This window comes from Pholcus phalangioides, unplaced genomic scaffold (assembly GCF_987345545.1).
Source record: "Pholcus phalangioides strain wild (caught in Gottingen) unplaced genomic scaffold, Ppha-v1.0 ptg000007l_1, whole genome shotgun sequence".
Lineage (NCBI taxonomy): Eukaryota > Metazoa > Arthropoda > Arachnida > Araneae > Pholcidae > Pholcus > Pholcus phalangioides.
In genome coordinates this window covers 32896855-32911434 of record NW_028301600.1, presented here as the reverse complement: position 1 = coordinate 32911434, position 14580 = coordinate 32896855, and the positions used below count along the sequence as shown (strand labels likewise).

Below are 14580 nucleotides of genomic sequence, written 5' to 3'. Positions count from 1 at the left end.
CTTTCAATAATTTGGAGCCCTTCGTTTTATTCGGGGCCCTGTTGGTGCACTTGTTATGATGCCGTGGACTGGTTTCACTAAATTCGGAAACTAAACATTTTGTTAATCTGGAATTTTAATCAAAATTTTTAAATTAATGGTTTTTTAAATCGATTTTAAATTCGTCTGATGGGTCGCGAAGTTGATCATGTTCTTCGTTTTGGGTCGTTTCTAAAAAAAGTTAAAATCCCCGGTCCTAGATACAGTACTTTGAACCTCAGTTACTCGAGTTATTTCAGCTAAATAACGACACTTCTACGCCTGTTATTAAATAGTGGATTTTCAATTTTCCCTGTAATTTCACAAGTTGACGTGCACCTACGTACGTTTTGTTATGCGAATTTTTATCATTGGTGCTCAACTTTGTAGTACCAGTGTTGTGCTTAAGGGTAAAGATAACACGGAATTTTATGTATATAAAGTTGCAAACACACAAAAACATTATGGTGTCTCAAAAGAAGTTCCACATTGTTGCACATAGGATAAAATGACAACCATATTCAGTCAGCATGGCAGCTTTTAAATTTATCAGATTTCAGCTACTTGGCTGGATATTTTTATCCTGGAATGAATGTTACGTATGTTTCCATTAGAATCCGGCTTTGAATAGTAGTTCTGGTCCGATTACAATCCATTTGAGTGTATAAAATGACCATAATGGGACCAAATGAAAGATAATGATTTTTCCTATTAATTACTTCCATTCCTCAGCATCTGATGTCGGGAATAGTACTCGGTAGGTACTGTTCGGCTCACTGCAATAGGTTGTCCATCTGACAGAAAATTGGATTGTGGCTTTAGATGCAAGTGTGACCACCAAATTTCTTCAAAATCTAAACTGAAACCTGAAAATATCGAAAATAGTAAAAAAATTTAGTTTTTTATTCGAAAATAAGTCTCTCTTCTCTCTCTCTCTCCAGCTTTTTTTTTAAAGATCTCTCTCCTCACCAGTGCCGTCTTAAGGCATGGGCCCACCCGGGCACGGCCCGGGGCCCCTCAAGCGAAGAGGGGCCTTACAAAAATGAGATCGGGTTGAAATTTTCGAGAATTTGTTTGGTAGGGCCTCAGAAAAATCAATTGACCCGGGGGCCCATGATACTCTTAAGACGGCCCTGCTCCTCACTGAATATGATTAGTGATACTTTTATTCAGACACGAAAAGTTTCATTCATCATTTCCAAAACTCTTCAAATAATCTAAAACCCTATGTCAATGTACCAAAATAAAATTTGAAAGTTGCCTGTTTTTTTACTGACAAATTTTTTTGAAACTCTACATTTGATAGAGATAAGAAGCGGATGAAAGAAAAATAGATTCAAAAATAAGTCTCATTCTTTTAAATTTAAGTGCCTTTTTCTTCGGGCCAAATTGAAATAATTTTATGAGGATATTTAGCTGAGAAATTCTAAATTTCTTTCGACATTATATTCAAGAAAATTAGAAAAGTTTTCTTACCTCAAAATAGCTATATATGCATTATACATATTTCTATATATCTCTCTACAGAAATAAATTGTTTGGGACAGTGGAACTAGGTTTTCAGTTTACATTCCTAAAATTGAAGTGAGATTCCTTCTAACTGCTGGAAGCCCAAATTCTCATATAAATTTAATTTGCATATTTCGCCGCCTTTTCGAAATCAACTATTTTTTTCCAGACGGGCTTATTCTACAATCGTATTCTGATATTAGAAAAGATATGATTTGAATATTCTGTAATAAACGTTAAAAACTGCAATTTTCAAAAACTGGCTTTTTCACATATTGATTCATATCTCGTATTGAAGTGAGTGATCAAATTTATCGGAAAGAAAGTCCCATGAAAACAATTTTTTCAATAATATACAAAGGTAAAGGTCGATATATGCTTCATACATATAATCTAATAATATTATTTTTTCTTACCTTTAGCAATAGATGGCACTTGTGTAAATTGGTGACTATCTCTGGTACTGTCCGATATTTTATGTGATGGCTGGATTAATAAACGTTTGTCTGTTGAAGAAATAAAATACTTAGCACAAAAGTATACGCGGAGCAATAAACATTTTGCAGCATCTGCATATTAAACTTATTTGCCGAAAGTCCCTTACGGTTCCAAAGACTCGTGAGTCATTTAAAACTGAATATCTTTATGTGGCCTGTTAGTCACGCTGTGAATAAAAAATATGTTAATAATTTTTACGACTTTATTTCATTTCAAAAATCCATAGAGATGGTGCCACGTAGGAAAGCAAAGTGTTTAATTCCAGACTTTGCCTCGACTTATTTGTTACGCTATAAATTCAATGGGGAAAGATCAAATGTAAGTTTGTAAATGCTGCAAACGTTATGGCACATGGACGCTTTTTCAAATTATGAACCTTAGCGTCTGGCTTGAACAGCCGTGCTTCAATTCTGTCCTCTAAATAACGTGGAGAAGTGTCATCCCAATCCCGACGTCTGGGTCAGTGAGATCATATGATCGATTTTCAATTAATTATTCCTTCCGTTGTAAACAGCACCCATCGTGTTTTGGAACGTATATAAAGATTTTAAAATTTTCATTGGCTCTCTTCATTGGTCTTATGGATGACAAGGGTTTTATCGACCTTTGTCTGATAGATAATGTAGTTCCTTCCCGTTGGGGAAATGGAAGTTTTTCAAGAGAGAATCGCGCAACTTCATGTGTGTTTTCTATGATAATCTACCTGAAAAATGAATTTCAACAAACAAGGCACAACAATGACGATAGAGATAACTATATTCAATGGACTGGTGTACATCGGGTTATAAAATCCTCAATGATATTCAAGTAGAAGTAGAAGATGTGGAGATCCTAAATCTTCTAAAAAATGTATGTGCAAGCAAAGCACCCGGACCATATGATATCTATCTTAAGGTCCTAAGGGAATGTGCTAATGAATTGTTGGCACCAGTCGCACAGATTTACAGGAGTAGTATTGCTGTGGGTATCGTCCCAAGGGATTGGAAGCTTGCTAATGTGGTTCCGATATTTAAAAATGGTAGTAGAAAGGCTGTGTCCAATTATCGTCCAGTAAGTTTGACGAGATCCCCAACGAAAATTTTGGAAATCATTATCAAAAAGCAATTGGTGAAGTGGCTGGACGAGAATATGTATTGTCGGATAATCAGCATGGGTTCAGGAAGGGGAAGTAACTAACCTCCTTTGCTTCTATGATCACTTGACAAAGGCTTTGGGTAAAGGCAAAAATGTAGATGTTGTTTGTCATGATTTCCAGAATTCATTCGATCGGGTCCAACATGGTAAACTCTTGGAGCGTTTACACGAGATTGGGATTGGGGGCAACTTGCTGAATTGGATAGAATCGTGGTTGAGAGATAGATCACAACGGGTTATGGTGAACGGGGAATTCTCTGATTGTACAGGCGTCACTAGTGGAGTTCCTCAAGGAAGTGTCCATAGCCCCACACTTTTTTCACTTTTCATCGATAAACTCGATCAGGGTATTGATGGGATTGTTAACAAATTCACAGATGACGTGAAGCTAATGGATGTAGTCGGGAATCAAAGCGATAGGGAGTTGCTCCAGACCAACTTAAACGGGATTGGAGCATGGGCAAATGAATGGAGCTTGACGTTTAGCGTTGACAAATGCATGGTCACTCATTTTAGTTCGAGCAACCCACGTTTCTCTTACGAGGTGAATGGCGTCTTTATCCCGGATGTAACTACGGTCACTGATTTGGGAATTCTTATTGACGAGCGGTTTAGGTTTTCTGAACATCGTTCAGCGGTGGTCAAAAAAGCGAATAGAATGCTCGGTTTTATTTTCTTAAAGGTCTTTTCGCGTTCTCCTAAAGTCATTCTTCCGCTTTTCCGAGGCTTAGTTCGTCCTGGACTGGAGTATGCTGTAAGGTTTTGGAGACCATACCTACAAAGGGACATAGACTTGGTTGAAGGGGTGCAGAGAAGAACCACGCGTGTCTTTGTTGGCGCACAAGCCTTGAGTTATGAAGAGAGACTTCATTTTTTGAATATATTTACATTGGATGAACGCAGGTGTTGGGGAAATAGGATAGAAATGTTCAAAATTTTCAACGGTATGGATAAGATGGACCATCATTTATTAATTCGCCGTCAATTAACTGCTTTTACAAGAGGGCACCAGTATGATTTGGTAAGGGACAATTGTAGGTTGTGGTGTCGCAGGGAATTTTCCTTTAATAGGGTTGTTAATATATGCAATAGCTTAGTCTGTGGGTAGTAAAGTCTAACATAATTGAAAAAAGAAAATTGAAGAAATTGTTTAAAAAGAAATACGATAAACACACATGTTGGGGTAAATCAAGAAGCTATCCTTGCTTAGAATAGGACAACCATAAATATATTTTACGTGGGCAATATATTATATTTTATCATGTATATATAGTTTTTAATTTTTATAATTGCATTTTCAAATGGGTTGCTATGTTTTAGAAATATGTGACATCCATATTTGTTATGGGCATCTTTTTCTCAGCCACCTCGTTGGGCATTTTACCTGTTGTGGCGTTGTATTTGTATTCAATAGTGTCCGATTTATAAAATTAGAAGATAGGCGAAATCAAATGTACCGATTTGATGATAGATTGCGGTGACCTGAAGTTTTATACCATCGCAGCATCAATGTCATATTTATTAGGCATCTGCTTTAGAAACTAATTGCTTCACAGTACAATGAAACTATAAAATTCAACAAACACGGCACATGAAACTCTTGATATGTACCGAACTGTAGCACTTTTTTTCACCAGAGATTCGGAAACCACAAAATTTGGGAAGGAGAAAAAAAACAAAAAAACAACGCGATGGGGAAATTTTGTTGTTTGCAGATAGAACGAAAAGAAAAAACCATTCGTTTTTCCAGCCTAGTTCCGCTCCTAGAATTTTATTGCTTCAAGAGAGAGAGGACAGACGGAAAAAAAAGATGACAAGCGGAACCTGAGTTTGCAAAATAAATCCAGGAATCAGCAACATCATTCCCCCCCCCCCCCCCCCCCATCCAGACCGTTTAACGTTTTGTCATTCTTGTCGTTTTGCTTCGAAATCTTTTTATTGCGAAAAAGAAAAACACACTCCCGAGATTTCAGAATGAATACACATTTCAAATTCTCTTTAAGCAAAAGGAGTCCTATATGTTCTTAAACAATTTAAAAAATTCGCAAAAATTGAAGAAATTGGTGTATTTGAATACGGTTTGCGAAAAGTTTTTCCGACGAAAAGGGATTTTTTTTAGTAGAGAAAAAAAAAAGTGAAAATTTTTTGTCGATAGAGGGAGCTGCGCGAAAACAAATCACAGAATTTTGGATCTTTCTACAATTTTTTCTGTGTCCGAAACATTCGTAAAGCTTCAGTCGGCGATTATGGTTAATTTAGAACAACTTCACGAATAGCGCTTTATCCATCAATGTGAACATCACAATCACGAGATTATGTAAGTGCCAGTAACAGAAAAATTGAGAAATGGGCTTTTAATCGTATACTCTGCATTTTACAGGACTCTGATTTGCAGTTTTCCAGCGATTTACACTCGTGCAACACCATATATCGTCAAAAATTTGAACTATTTTTCTGTATCCCCCCTCCCAAAAAAAAAAAAAAAATACTCCTTCGTGAGCATAACTCTTTCGCAGAAAAAACATTCCAATATAACCACTTAAATTTTTATGAATTTTCAAACTATTTACGAGTTTATGGGCAACCCTGTAGATTTTGCTTGGATCCGAACATAGTTCTTCATTTTCCAGCTATTATACTGTGGTTTAAGGGTATTAAAAACAAGTCTTTCGGTGTATTCCTTTGTTTCTCAAACTGGGAGCATTCAGCACCCTTGCGGTCCTGAGATATTTCGAATGGGCAATGGGTGAAAATCAAGTTGAAGGGGAGCATAGTGAGAGGCTACCAGTGGGTCTGTGGAAAAAATTCAGATGTAAAGAAATAAAACTTTTTTTTAAAGTGAAATATTGTGTGTGTGTGAAGAAGTGTCAGTACTTTCAAAATGAAGCAGAACTGCTCATATAACCAGACCCCACGCGGACATAGCGCATAGGCTTCGAGTGCGTAGGAATCCCCATGATAATGAGATCTGTTGCTCTATTTCTCGAGAATAAGTCTATAAATTGATATACAGGTATTTTCTCAGCCAGCTAGGAGGGCCCCCTAATGCTGTTAAAATGGCCCTGCATAGAACCAGGGTCATCTTAACCGGGCTGACTTGCATGGGCCCATCCGGGCATGGGCAACTTCTATAGCAGACGTCACTGAAGTCGTCCATTTCACATATAGTCATTGAATACACTGCAAAAAAAGGAAAGATTACATACGTTTGCCTGCTATATCCAGTGGCTACAGGTGAATTGAACGACTTCAGTGACGTCATAGGTTTGCGAGGAGGCTTTCTGCTATAGAAGGTGTTGGTTCGGACGTGGCTCTGAGCCTGATGTCAATAGGGGGCCTACATGATGAGATGCGGTACCATTATTTACTAGATTAGGTAAGTTGTGTTACATTAGGCCAAGTACGGGGCCGCACAAGAACCCTCACTTAATCAGGGTGCTGACCTTAGTTATGAAATTTTTGTTCGATTTACTACCTAGTGAGTACCTAGTGTGCCGGAAGTGTAACTGTGTTTGTGTGTACCCAACAGTTTGAGTGCGTATGCAGTGATGTTTGATTTTTTAGTGCTGCCATCTATATTTCAGAAGTGAAGTGAGTGATGTGTTATGATTGAATTACATTTGTACTGTTTGTAGGTCTTTTGCTCTCTGTGGCGAGATCGGCTCGCATTCGCGCCTTGAAGTTGGGAACCACAGAAAACCAACTTCAGCCGACCACCACTGTGGTGAAGGTGGGGTTCGAACCCGGGACCTCGCGACGAGAGTCCGTTACTATGACCACTCGACCACCACAGCGGCGGGGAGATGCTGGAAAAGACAAGGGGCCACGAGAAAATAATATGGTTTGAAAGGGGGCCATGGGCGAAAAAGTTAAAAAAAACATTGGTCTATGCGACGGTCTATATCTTTCTCTAAAAAGCGTTTGATCAGCAAGCATTAAATATACAACGTGTCCAGAAATTCAATACCCCCAGTCCTTTTTCTTCTCACAGACAAAACCTTCCAACAACGAAAATGTTCTAAATGAGGTAAATATTCATATTATAGCACATTTACGTGAACAAATGAATTTTTTAAACAGTTACAAAGTTTAACTGCTTATATGTTCCCTTAATCCCCAGTTATATTTAAAAAAGTTTGTCTTTCCGATACGTAAAACAAAACAGGTTTCACACACATTGCTGTATTACAAATATTCAACAAGATATTTAATTACAAAATTTGAGAGTATATTCAAGGGTCGTTCGCAAATGGAGCAGCAAAATAGATATACAGGGTAATTCTGAATTCAGGGGACAAACTTTAAGCGGTGATATAATACTCCTAAACAAGCATTTTTGGTCATAGAATGAGTGGTTGAATCGCAATAGCAAAGGCGGTACAGGGTGTTTTTAAAGAGCGCACACAACAGCACTTCACCAAAAGCAAATATCGTATGTTTCTGACGGATTTGCTGTAATACGTGCAATCAACCATTCGAAGGAGCAGGGTAGGCCTCATGGTGCAACCTGGGTAACGCGAATTCTACCACAAGTGATTATACCGCTTGATCATTCTTTGGTGCAGCATAACCTTGATGATCCCTGCACCAATAAAAAACGAACTGCAATACAATCTCAAGGTGCATATGCACCCTCGAATGGTTGATAGCCCATATCGCAGCAAATCCGTCGCGAAAATTTATCCATTCTGTACGCTGAGTTTCTTGTAATTAATACTTTAAAATTTTTTAATTATTGATTTTCAATAAAAACTTACCTTCAGCGGTACTAGCCTTGGTCATGTCGGAAGTTTTACATTGAAATTAGAAAAGGTTAATTGATTAATAAAACGAAACAGAGCTATTTTGGGTCTGTGTTATTTGACCCACAAGTATAGACGATCTTTTTCCTCATGCTTGTATATATAATAAAAATTTTCCGATCATTGGTTGGTGACACAAAAATGAAACCAATAGCAGCCGCCAACGCATACACAAAACAACCGCCACGTTCAGCCAAAAAACGATATTTAAAGGCTTTTATTTATTTTTTGTTTCTATTTATGTTTCAACCTTTTCTTTTTATACATCGAGAAAAAGATTCAAAGATTTTTTCCTTTTTGTTCTCTTGTTCCTAAAATTGTCGTATTGTCGGTCGCGTGATATCGATGTCGGTGAAACTGACAGAAGATAACTTTCCTTTTTGTCGTTTTAAACGGTTTTCTCAATTTTTCTTTTCTTGTTGTAGAAGTTTCATTCTGTATTTTTTGTACTGCGACTAAAAATAATTTTTTTGCAAGCCATCTTTTTGTTTTATTTTTCCTTTCGTATAATATCTATGATTTGAATTCAAGTAAAACGAAATTAGGTTAAAAATGTACATCAAAAGTATTAAACTGATTATCTTGTGTACAAGGAAACTAAAATAGAGGGAATGGCTGATACACACACAGTAAAACCTAAGTTAGACACCCACGGTTCCATTAAAATCTTTCCAAGTTAGAGAGGTGCCCAAGATATAGGGTGTGGTAGCCCAGGTCGATAAGATACTCGCCTAAAGTACCAAAGGATGTTTAGAGGTGTCGGGAGTTCGATATCCGGCTCGTCCTTGTCAGAAACTTTTCTGACACAGGGATACAGCAAAAACGGGTTCGTGACCACAGAAAAAGATTACTACCGCAGGGAGTCACACATCGAGGGGCTAGCGTACCAGCCTCTCGGTGAGTATGAGTCCGTTCGGAAACGACAATAAATTATAGGTACCCGGTCTAAAATTAGCCCTCGTGTGCAGAAAATGACAGTGGTGCGACCAAAATGATCAAAGTGTCCAAGATGTAGAGGTACGAAGAAATAGCACAATATTTTACAATCAAGAAATTTAAATTGAGAGAGAGAGAGAGAGGGAGGAATATGTAAGAAAAACATCATAATCTGACTGTTACACCCTATTTTATAGGTTAACAACAAACCTTTTTTAAATCTGCCTGAGAGACAGGGAAACCTACTCGCCCAACAGCAACTCATATAATGTCAGTAATGTATTCAACACTTAAGCAGATAAGCAGCTGAGAATGAGCTATACCTGTCTAAGAAACGAACCAAGAGGGTGTCCAATGTCCAAGATATAGAGTATTGTGGACATGCTTTGATATAGAATTATGGCCGGTTCCATTCAAAACTGTCCAATATCGGGAGGTGTCCAAGATATAGAGGTGCCCAAAATGACAGGTTATACTGTGCTTTCAAAATTTGTTGTACAGTGCTCCACAGAATCACCGATATAGGTGCACTGAATTTACTTCAAAAATCACACAAATACATATTTTTGAATGGAATTGGTGTTTCTTTCTATTCTAATGGGGAATGTAATGTAAAATAAATTTTCATTGATTTATAAATAAAAATATGAAAACAAAAGAGGTACAGGGTGAAAACTTTAGTCCGTTTCCATCTCAAATAACTCGTAAACTACTCGGCTATATAGAAACATATCTTCAATTTTTTGGGGATTACACTATACATGTTTGATAAAAAGTTTTTGATAAAACTTGAAAAATGCAACCAATAAGCGTATCGAGTACATTCAAGTGAATATAAAAAGTGAACCAATAGGTTCATTGGTTGTTTTTTTTAAGTTTTGTGAAATATCTTTTATCAAACATTTATAGTGTAATCCCGGTCTTAAAAAAGTATTCAAACAACGTGCTCATCTTAGATGTGCCATTTATTTTACCAACGGCGTATATTTACCTTCTCCTAACCAGATCATGGCCCGCCGCTTTGTCCCAACGAAGAGATATAAGCAGGTGGTGCCGTACATGTACCGAGATACAAAATTTAATTTTTTATATGCCCTCCCCTCTTTCATCCATCTTACAATTAAAAAGTGCTTGACCTGCCTTTCTTGAACTGAACAGAAAAAAATATTCCACGTTTTTAAATGCAATATTTGCTGAGATGTTTTGCATTCAAAAATCGCTGAAAATGAAGGAAAGAACTGCACAAATTGACGAACAAGCTAATTCTACGCTCCACGTTGTTCTTTACCGCGATTCTTTTCAGCAAATTTTGAATTCAAATATCTCAGCGATTTTTAAATTGAATATTTCAGCTAATTTTGCACTTAAAAACAGATTTTTTTGTTGGGCTCAGGAGAGACGGAGCAACAACTTTCTAATTGGGAGTTAGACGACAGGGGGACCATGTAAAATTAAATTTTGTATCTCGGTACATGTCCGGAGTAAAATAAATGACAAACAAGATATAGGCACGTTACTAAAATACTTTTTCTAATTGAAAGTATGTTTTTATAGCCATTTAGTTTACGAGTTATTTGAGGTGAAACAGACTTAATGTTTTACCATATATAATCCTTGTCTTCCATATAAGAGATGTCTCGTATTTATGACCCCGATTTCCCGTATTTTTCTCTATCAATTTGCTCACTTTGATCCTAATAAAAAATAACAACTTCATGCAAAATATTTGATTGCGTCTGATTAACATTTTTCATCAAAAAAAGGTTGACTCCGCTTGTAACGACACCTGAGGTTGACAGTAGTTCTGGTGAGTAGTCTACGGTAGTGGTCCGGGGATATGAAGAGGCTGGTGAGTAATCCACCGGTTGTATTTCAGAATAAATTAAAATTTAGGATGAAAATATGACAAGCGACTATAGCCCAGCAATGAAGGACCTTGGTTGTTATTTTTTTGGCTAAATGGTTCTTGGATAAGCGCTAAAATTAAAAAAACCCCTAAGAGCTACATAATAAGGCATCACATTCAATCGGTGCGGATTGCACACATAATAGATTCGGTAATTTTCATCAGAGGCCAAATTAAACATAATGAGCCAAATTCGATATGGTACAGTGTATATATATGTGCTCTCTTCTCAAAATGTTGGTTGAATCGATTCCGCGTGCAAGAGATAGACAGATCGGGAGAAAAGCTACGTCGTCTCTTAGCAACGAATAAGCTAAAAGTAAAAAATAGGAGATAGATCTCTGTATAATAGCCTAAGCTCTTACAGGCCCCTCGTAATTTTCTCTCTCTCTCTCTCCTCTCTTTTGCAATGTGGAAATAGGTACGCAACCATCATGTGAGAAAGAAAGCGAGTTAATTCGAGTGTCACCCGAAAGGTTATCACAACAGTTAGAACGAGCGAAAAGATCTCGAATAGCAGGCCAACCAAAAATAGATTATCTCATGGCTCAGTGATGAGTAAAATTTCCTACCATAAGTCAACAGTTCTAGCAAAGAAAAAGCAAAAACTGTTCGTCATTCGTAAAAAAAAAGTATAACTAAATCTCAAAATTGCTCTAAGAATCGTTTTCGAGTTATAGAAATTGATCAGATATACAAGTTAATTACAGAAATTGATTTTAATTATTAACTACTTGAATTGCAGTGTAAAATGTAATTAATTTAAATCAAATTTTACACTGCAATTCAAAAAGTTTATAAGTAGTGCAATTATATGAGCACTACTTATATATTTTCTTAGCTACTAAAGAAGGAACTTGATATAGTTCCGAAACGCGTCTAGCTGTTGTTCTCTACGTATTTTGGGATTACTGACGTTGTTTTTTCCCTATGTATATCAATTTAAGAGTATTTCTCAAAAATATGAGTATGATTGACATCGAGTGTTTTAGTGTTTTATACGGCTGATTTTTAGATTTACGGTGAATGTAAAAAATGAAGAATCAATTTCGTGAAATATGAGTTTGATAGATCTTAAAAGTTGAAATTTCAATTTACGAAATCGTGAGTAAATTTGGAAAATGTGAGCGTATAAAAGCAGCCCAATTAAACTATTTATTTCCCCTGTCCTTTGAAATACCGACAACTGCATTGTGCATGCGTCACATCAAACTAAGGATAATATTATTTGCCGAGATTCTTTGAAAAAAATGATTTATCGTGTAGCCTACTTTACGAGACGTATACAAAATACATTTAGAAAAACAGCTGGGAAAATTGAAGGTCTATCGATTAATCACTATTACTTATTTTCTCACCTCATAAATGTGAAAAAGCGTATCTCCAACTCATAATAAATAAATATTTGCTGCCATTTATGGCATAGTAATTCTTCGTAAATATCAGATATTTTGTTTAAAAAAAGCAAATCATAAACAATCATGCAAAATGTTTCCTGAAATCCGAAAAGAGTAAATATATTAAACAATGACGTTCAAAAAAAAAAAAAAAAAAAAAAATATATATATATATATATATATTCACGCGAGCTTATTTGAAAACGTTTATTTCTGCAAACTGAGGTTGGGCTTGGGTTTTGTTCGTGTGTATGACACCGCAAGCTATACATGAGTGGCATTTCTATATGTATGGAAGACCCGTATTTTACTTTTTTTTTGTACCCGTATTAAAAATTCAGACAATATAGAGGTAACCCCACGTAAAAAGACTCAGTCTCTAAGCCCGAAATTTTGGAGAGTTGTTTAGAGTACGAATCGAAGTTGGTTTTTTAGCACCTAATTAGAATAGATGCTAATCGCGACATCCGTTGCTGTTATCATCACTTGGTCATATTTTAACATTATTTAAACTTATTCAAGAAAATTGTTAAGAGGTCTCATACCTTTCTTAATATGGTCAAAAAACTTTAACAACTATGATCTAGTAAAATGTTATTAAAATATTATTTAACCATTGATTTATACTTTTTTTTTTCAAATTTTTTACACACACTTTAGTTTCATATGCTATGCTATACCAATACAATACTTAACATATCTCCACTACCCTTTTTTGCGAATTTTCAAACATGAAGATGAAAAATGTATAGTTAACGTCTTCCACGAACGACAAAATGGCATGACATCAATGTTACTGAAAAATAAATGAATTCAAAATAAAGAAAACTGCTTAGAACACATAAAATGAGGCAAAAGGTTGAAATTTAACTCAATCTTATTCAAAAAATTAAATTTAAAATTAAATTTTTCAGACACTAAAACAAATAAAATAATTTCTGATAAATCAAGTATATGTGAAATATTTCGTCTCATTTTATCAATTAAAAAGTTTCCTTTATTTTGAATCAATTTTTACATAATTTTATTGATATGATGCTATTTTATCATGTGCGCAAGGTGTTAACATTGCATTTTTTCTTAATGTTTGAATATTTAACAAAATATATATTGTAGACATGTAAAGCATTGTAATTATTAACACAACATAAACAATCAAAAATATGAGTGCCAAATTGGAAATTAATCAATTAAATAATATTTTCAATGATATTTCTTCCATAGCATTGTTCTTAAGGCTTTTTTTTTGACCATGTTAAAAGGTATGAGATCATTCACACACACACGCACGCACGATAATCAATAAGAAATTGTAGACACGAAACGTAATCACCGAGTACAGCTTTAGTTGGAGCTGATCATTATACTACTAGTTGAAAATAGAAGATTTTTTAATCAAGAAATCGTAGAGAGAGAGAGAATTGTTTTAAAATGATTTTTTTTTACCACTCAAACACATAAAATGTATGTTATTTGGGAGAAAAGAGAATGCGTTGAACGTTATTCAAGATAAAGCTGTAGAAAAGACATCAACATTATTCTTATTTTCACCACTTTTCTGTCAGTAACTATTAAGAGTTTTTTTGATGAATGGAACTATTTTTAAAACATGTCTCCGGATACAACTACAATATTTCTTACGATAAGAAATGAAGATAAATCCTCGAATTTCCCAGTAAGTTCCTAGGGGATGAGGGGGCGGGGGCTTACATAGTATCCAGAGTTACTTTATGCTGAATGTGTATTTTATATCCACTATCACAGATCTTACAGAAAAGACTAGACCAACGTTTCTTAATCTGTAGTCCACACACTGGCAGATTTGATCATTTCAATTCTATTTGGATGAATGAAATATTATTCAATTTTTGTAACTGATATTAATAATGCGCATATGGGTTCTAATAAAAATTATATATCTTCATACTTCTAGTTCACCATACCTCATCGAGAAAAATGCGAGAAATTGCTGTCTTAAAAACTGGATATCTTGAATTTTAGCAAAAAATACAATTTACGACAAATTCGCTAATTGTTGCTGAAGTTGCTAAAAATTTAGAACACCCAAGACAAATGTGAGATGAATAGTTATATTTATAGCCATAATTATCATATAAGTTATGAAAACTTGAAAACTCTCTTTATTCACGATTAAATTCAAATAAGCATCGTTGAAAAAACGGGACAAATGTATATAAAAAATACAGGAATGTCCCGTAATATGGGACACATGTGGTCCGTCTAATTGTTTCAGACATTTTACTGGTCTTTTGGTTCAGAAAGATTGAGAAACGCTGGACAGTTGGATAAATCTTTCGCTTGGTTTTTAACGCGCTGATTTTCGAAATCTGAGGACGAACGCCATTCTGAAAGAGATTAC

The 14580-nt window shown here is 35.5% G+C and overlaps 1 protein-coding gene across 1 annotated transcript in view; it reads right to left on the bottom strand.

Annotated features, from left to right (window-relative positions):
- LOC149085200 (uncharacterized) overlaps positions 1 to 8040 on the bottom strand; it is a 35164-nt gene extending 27124 nt beyond the window's left edge. Inside the window, exons 1-3 of the mRNA XM_089233064.1 lie at positions 7917 to 8040; positions 1944 to 2033; positions 738 to 884 (exon numbers count right to left, since the gene is read on the bottom strand). Coding sequence (XP_089089190.1) covers positions 738 to 884; positions 1944 to 2033; positions 7917 to 7941 — 262 coding nt within the window. The 5' untranslated portion in view covers positions 7942 to 8040. The remainder of the gene's footprint in view (positions 1 to 737; positions 885 to 1943; positions 2034 to 7916) is intronic.
- Between the last annotated feature and the right edge of the window lie 6540 nt (positions 8041 to 14580).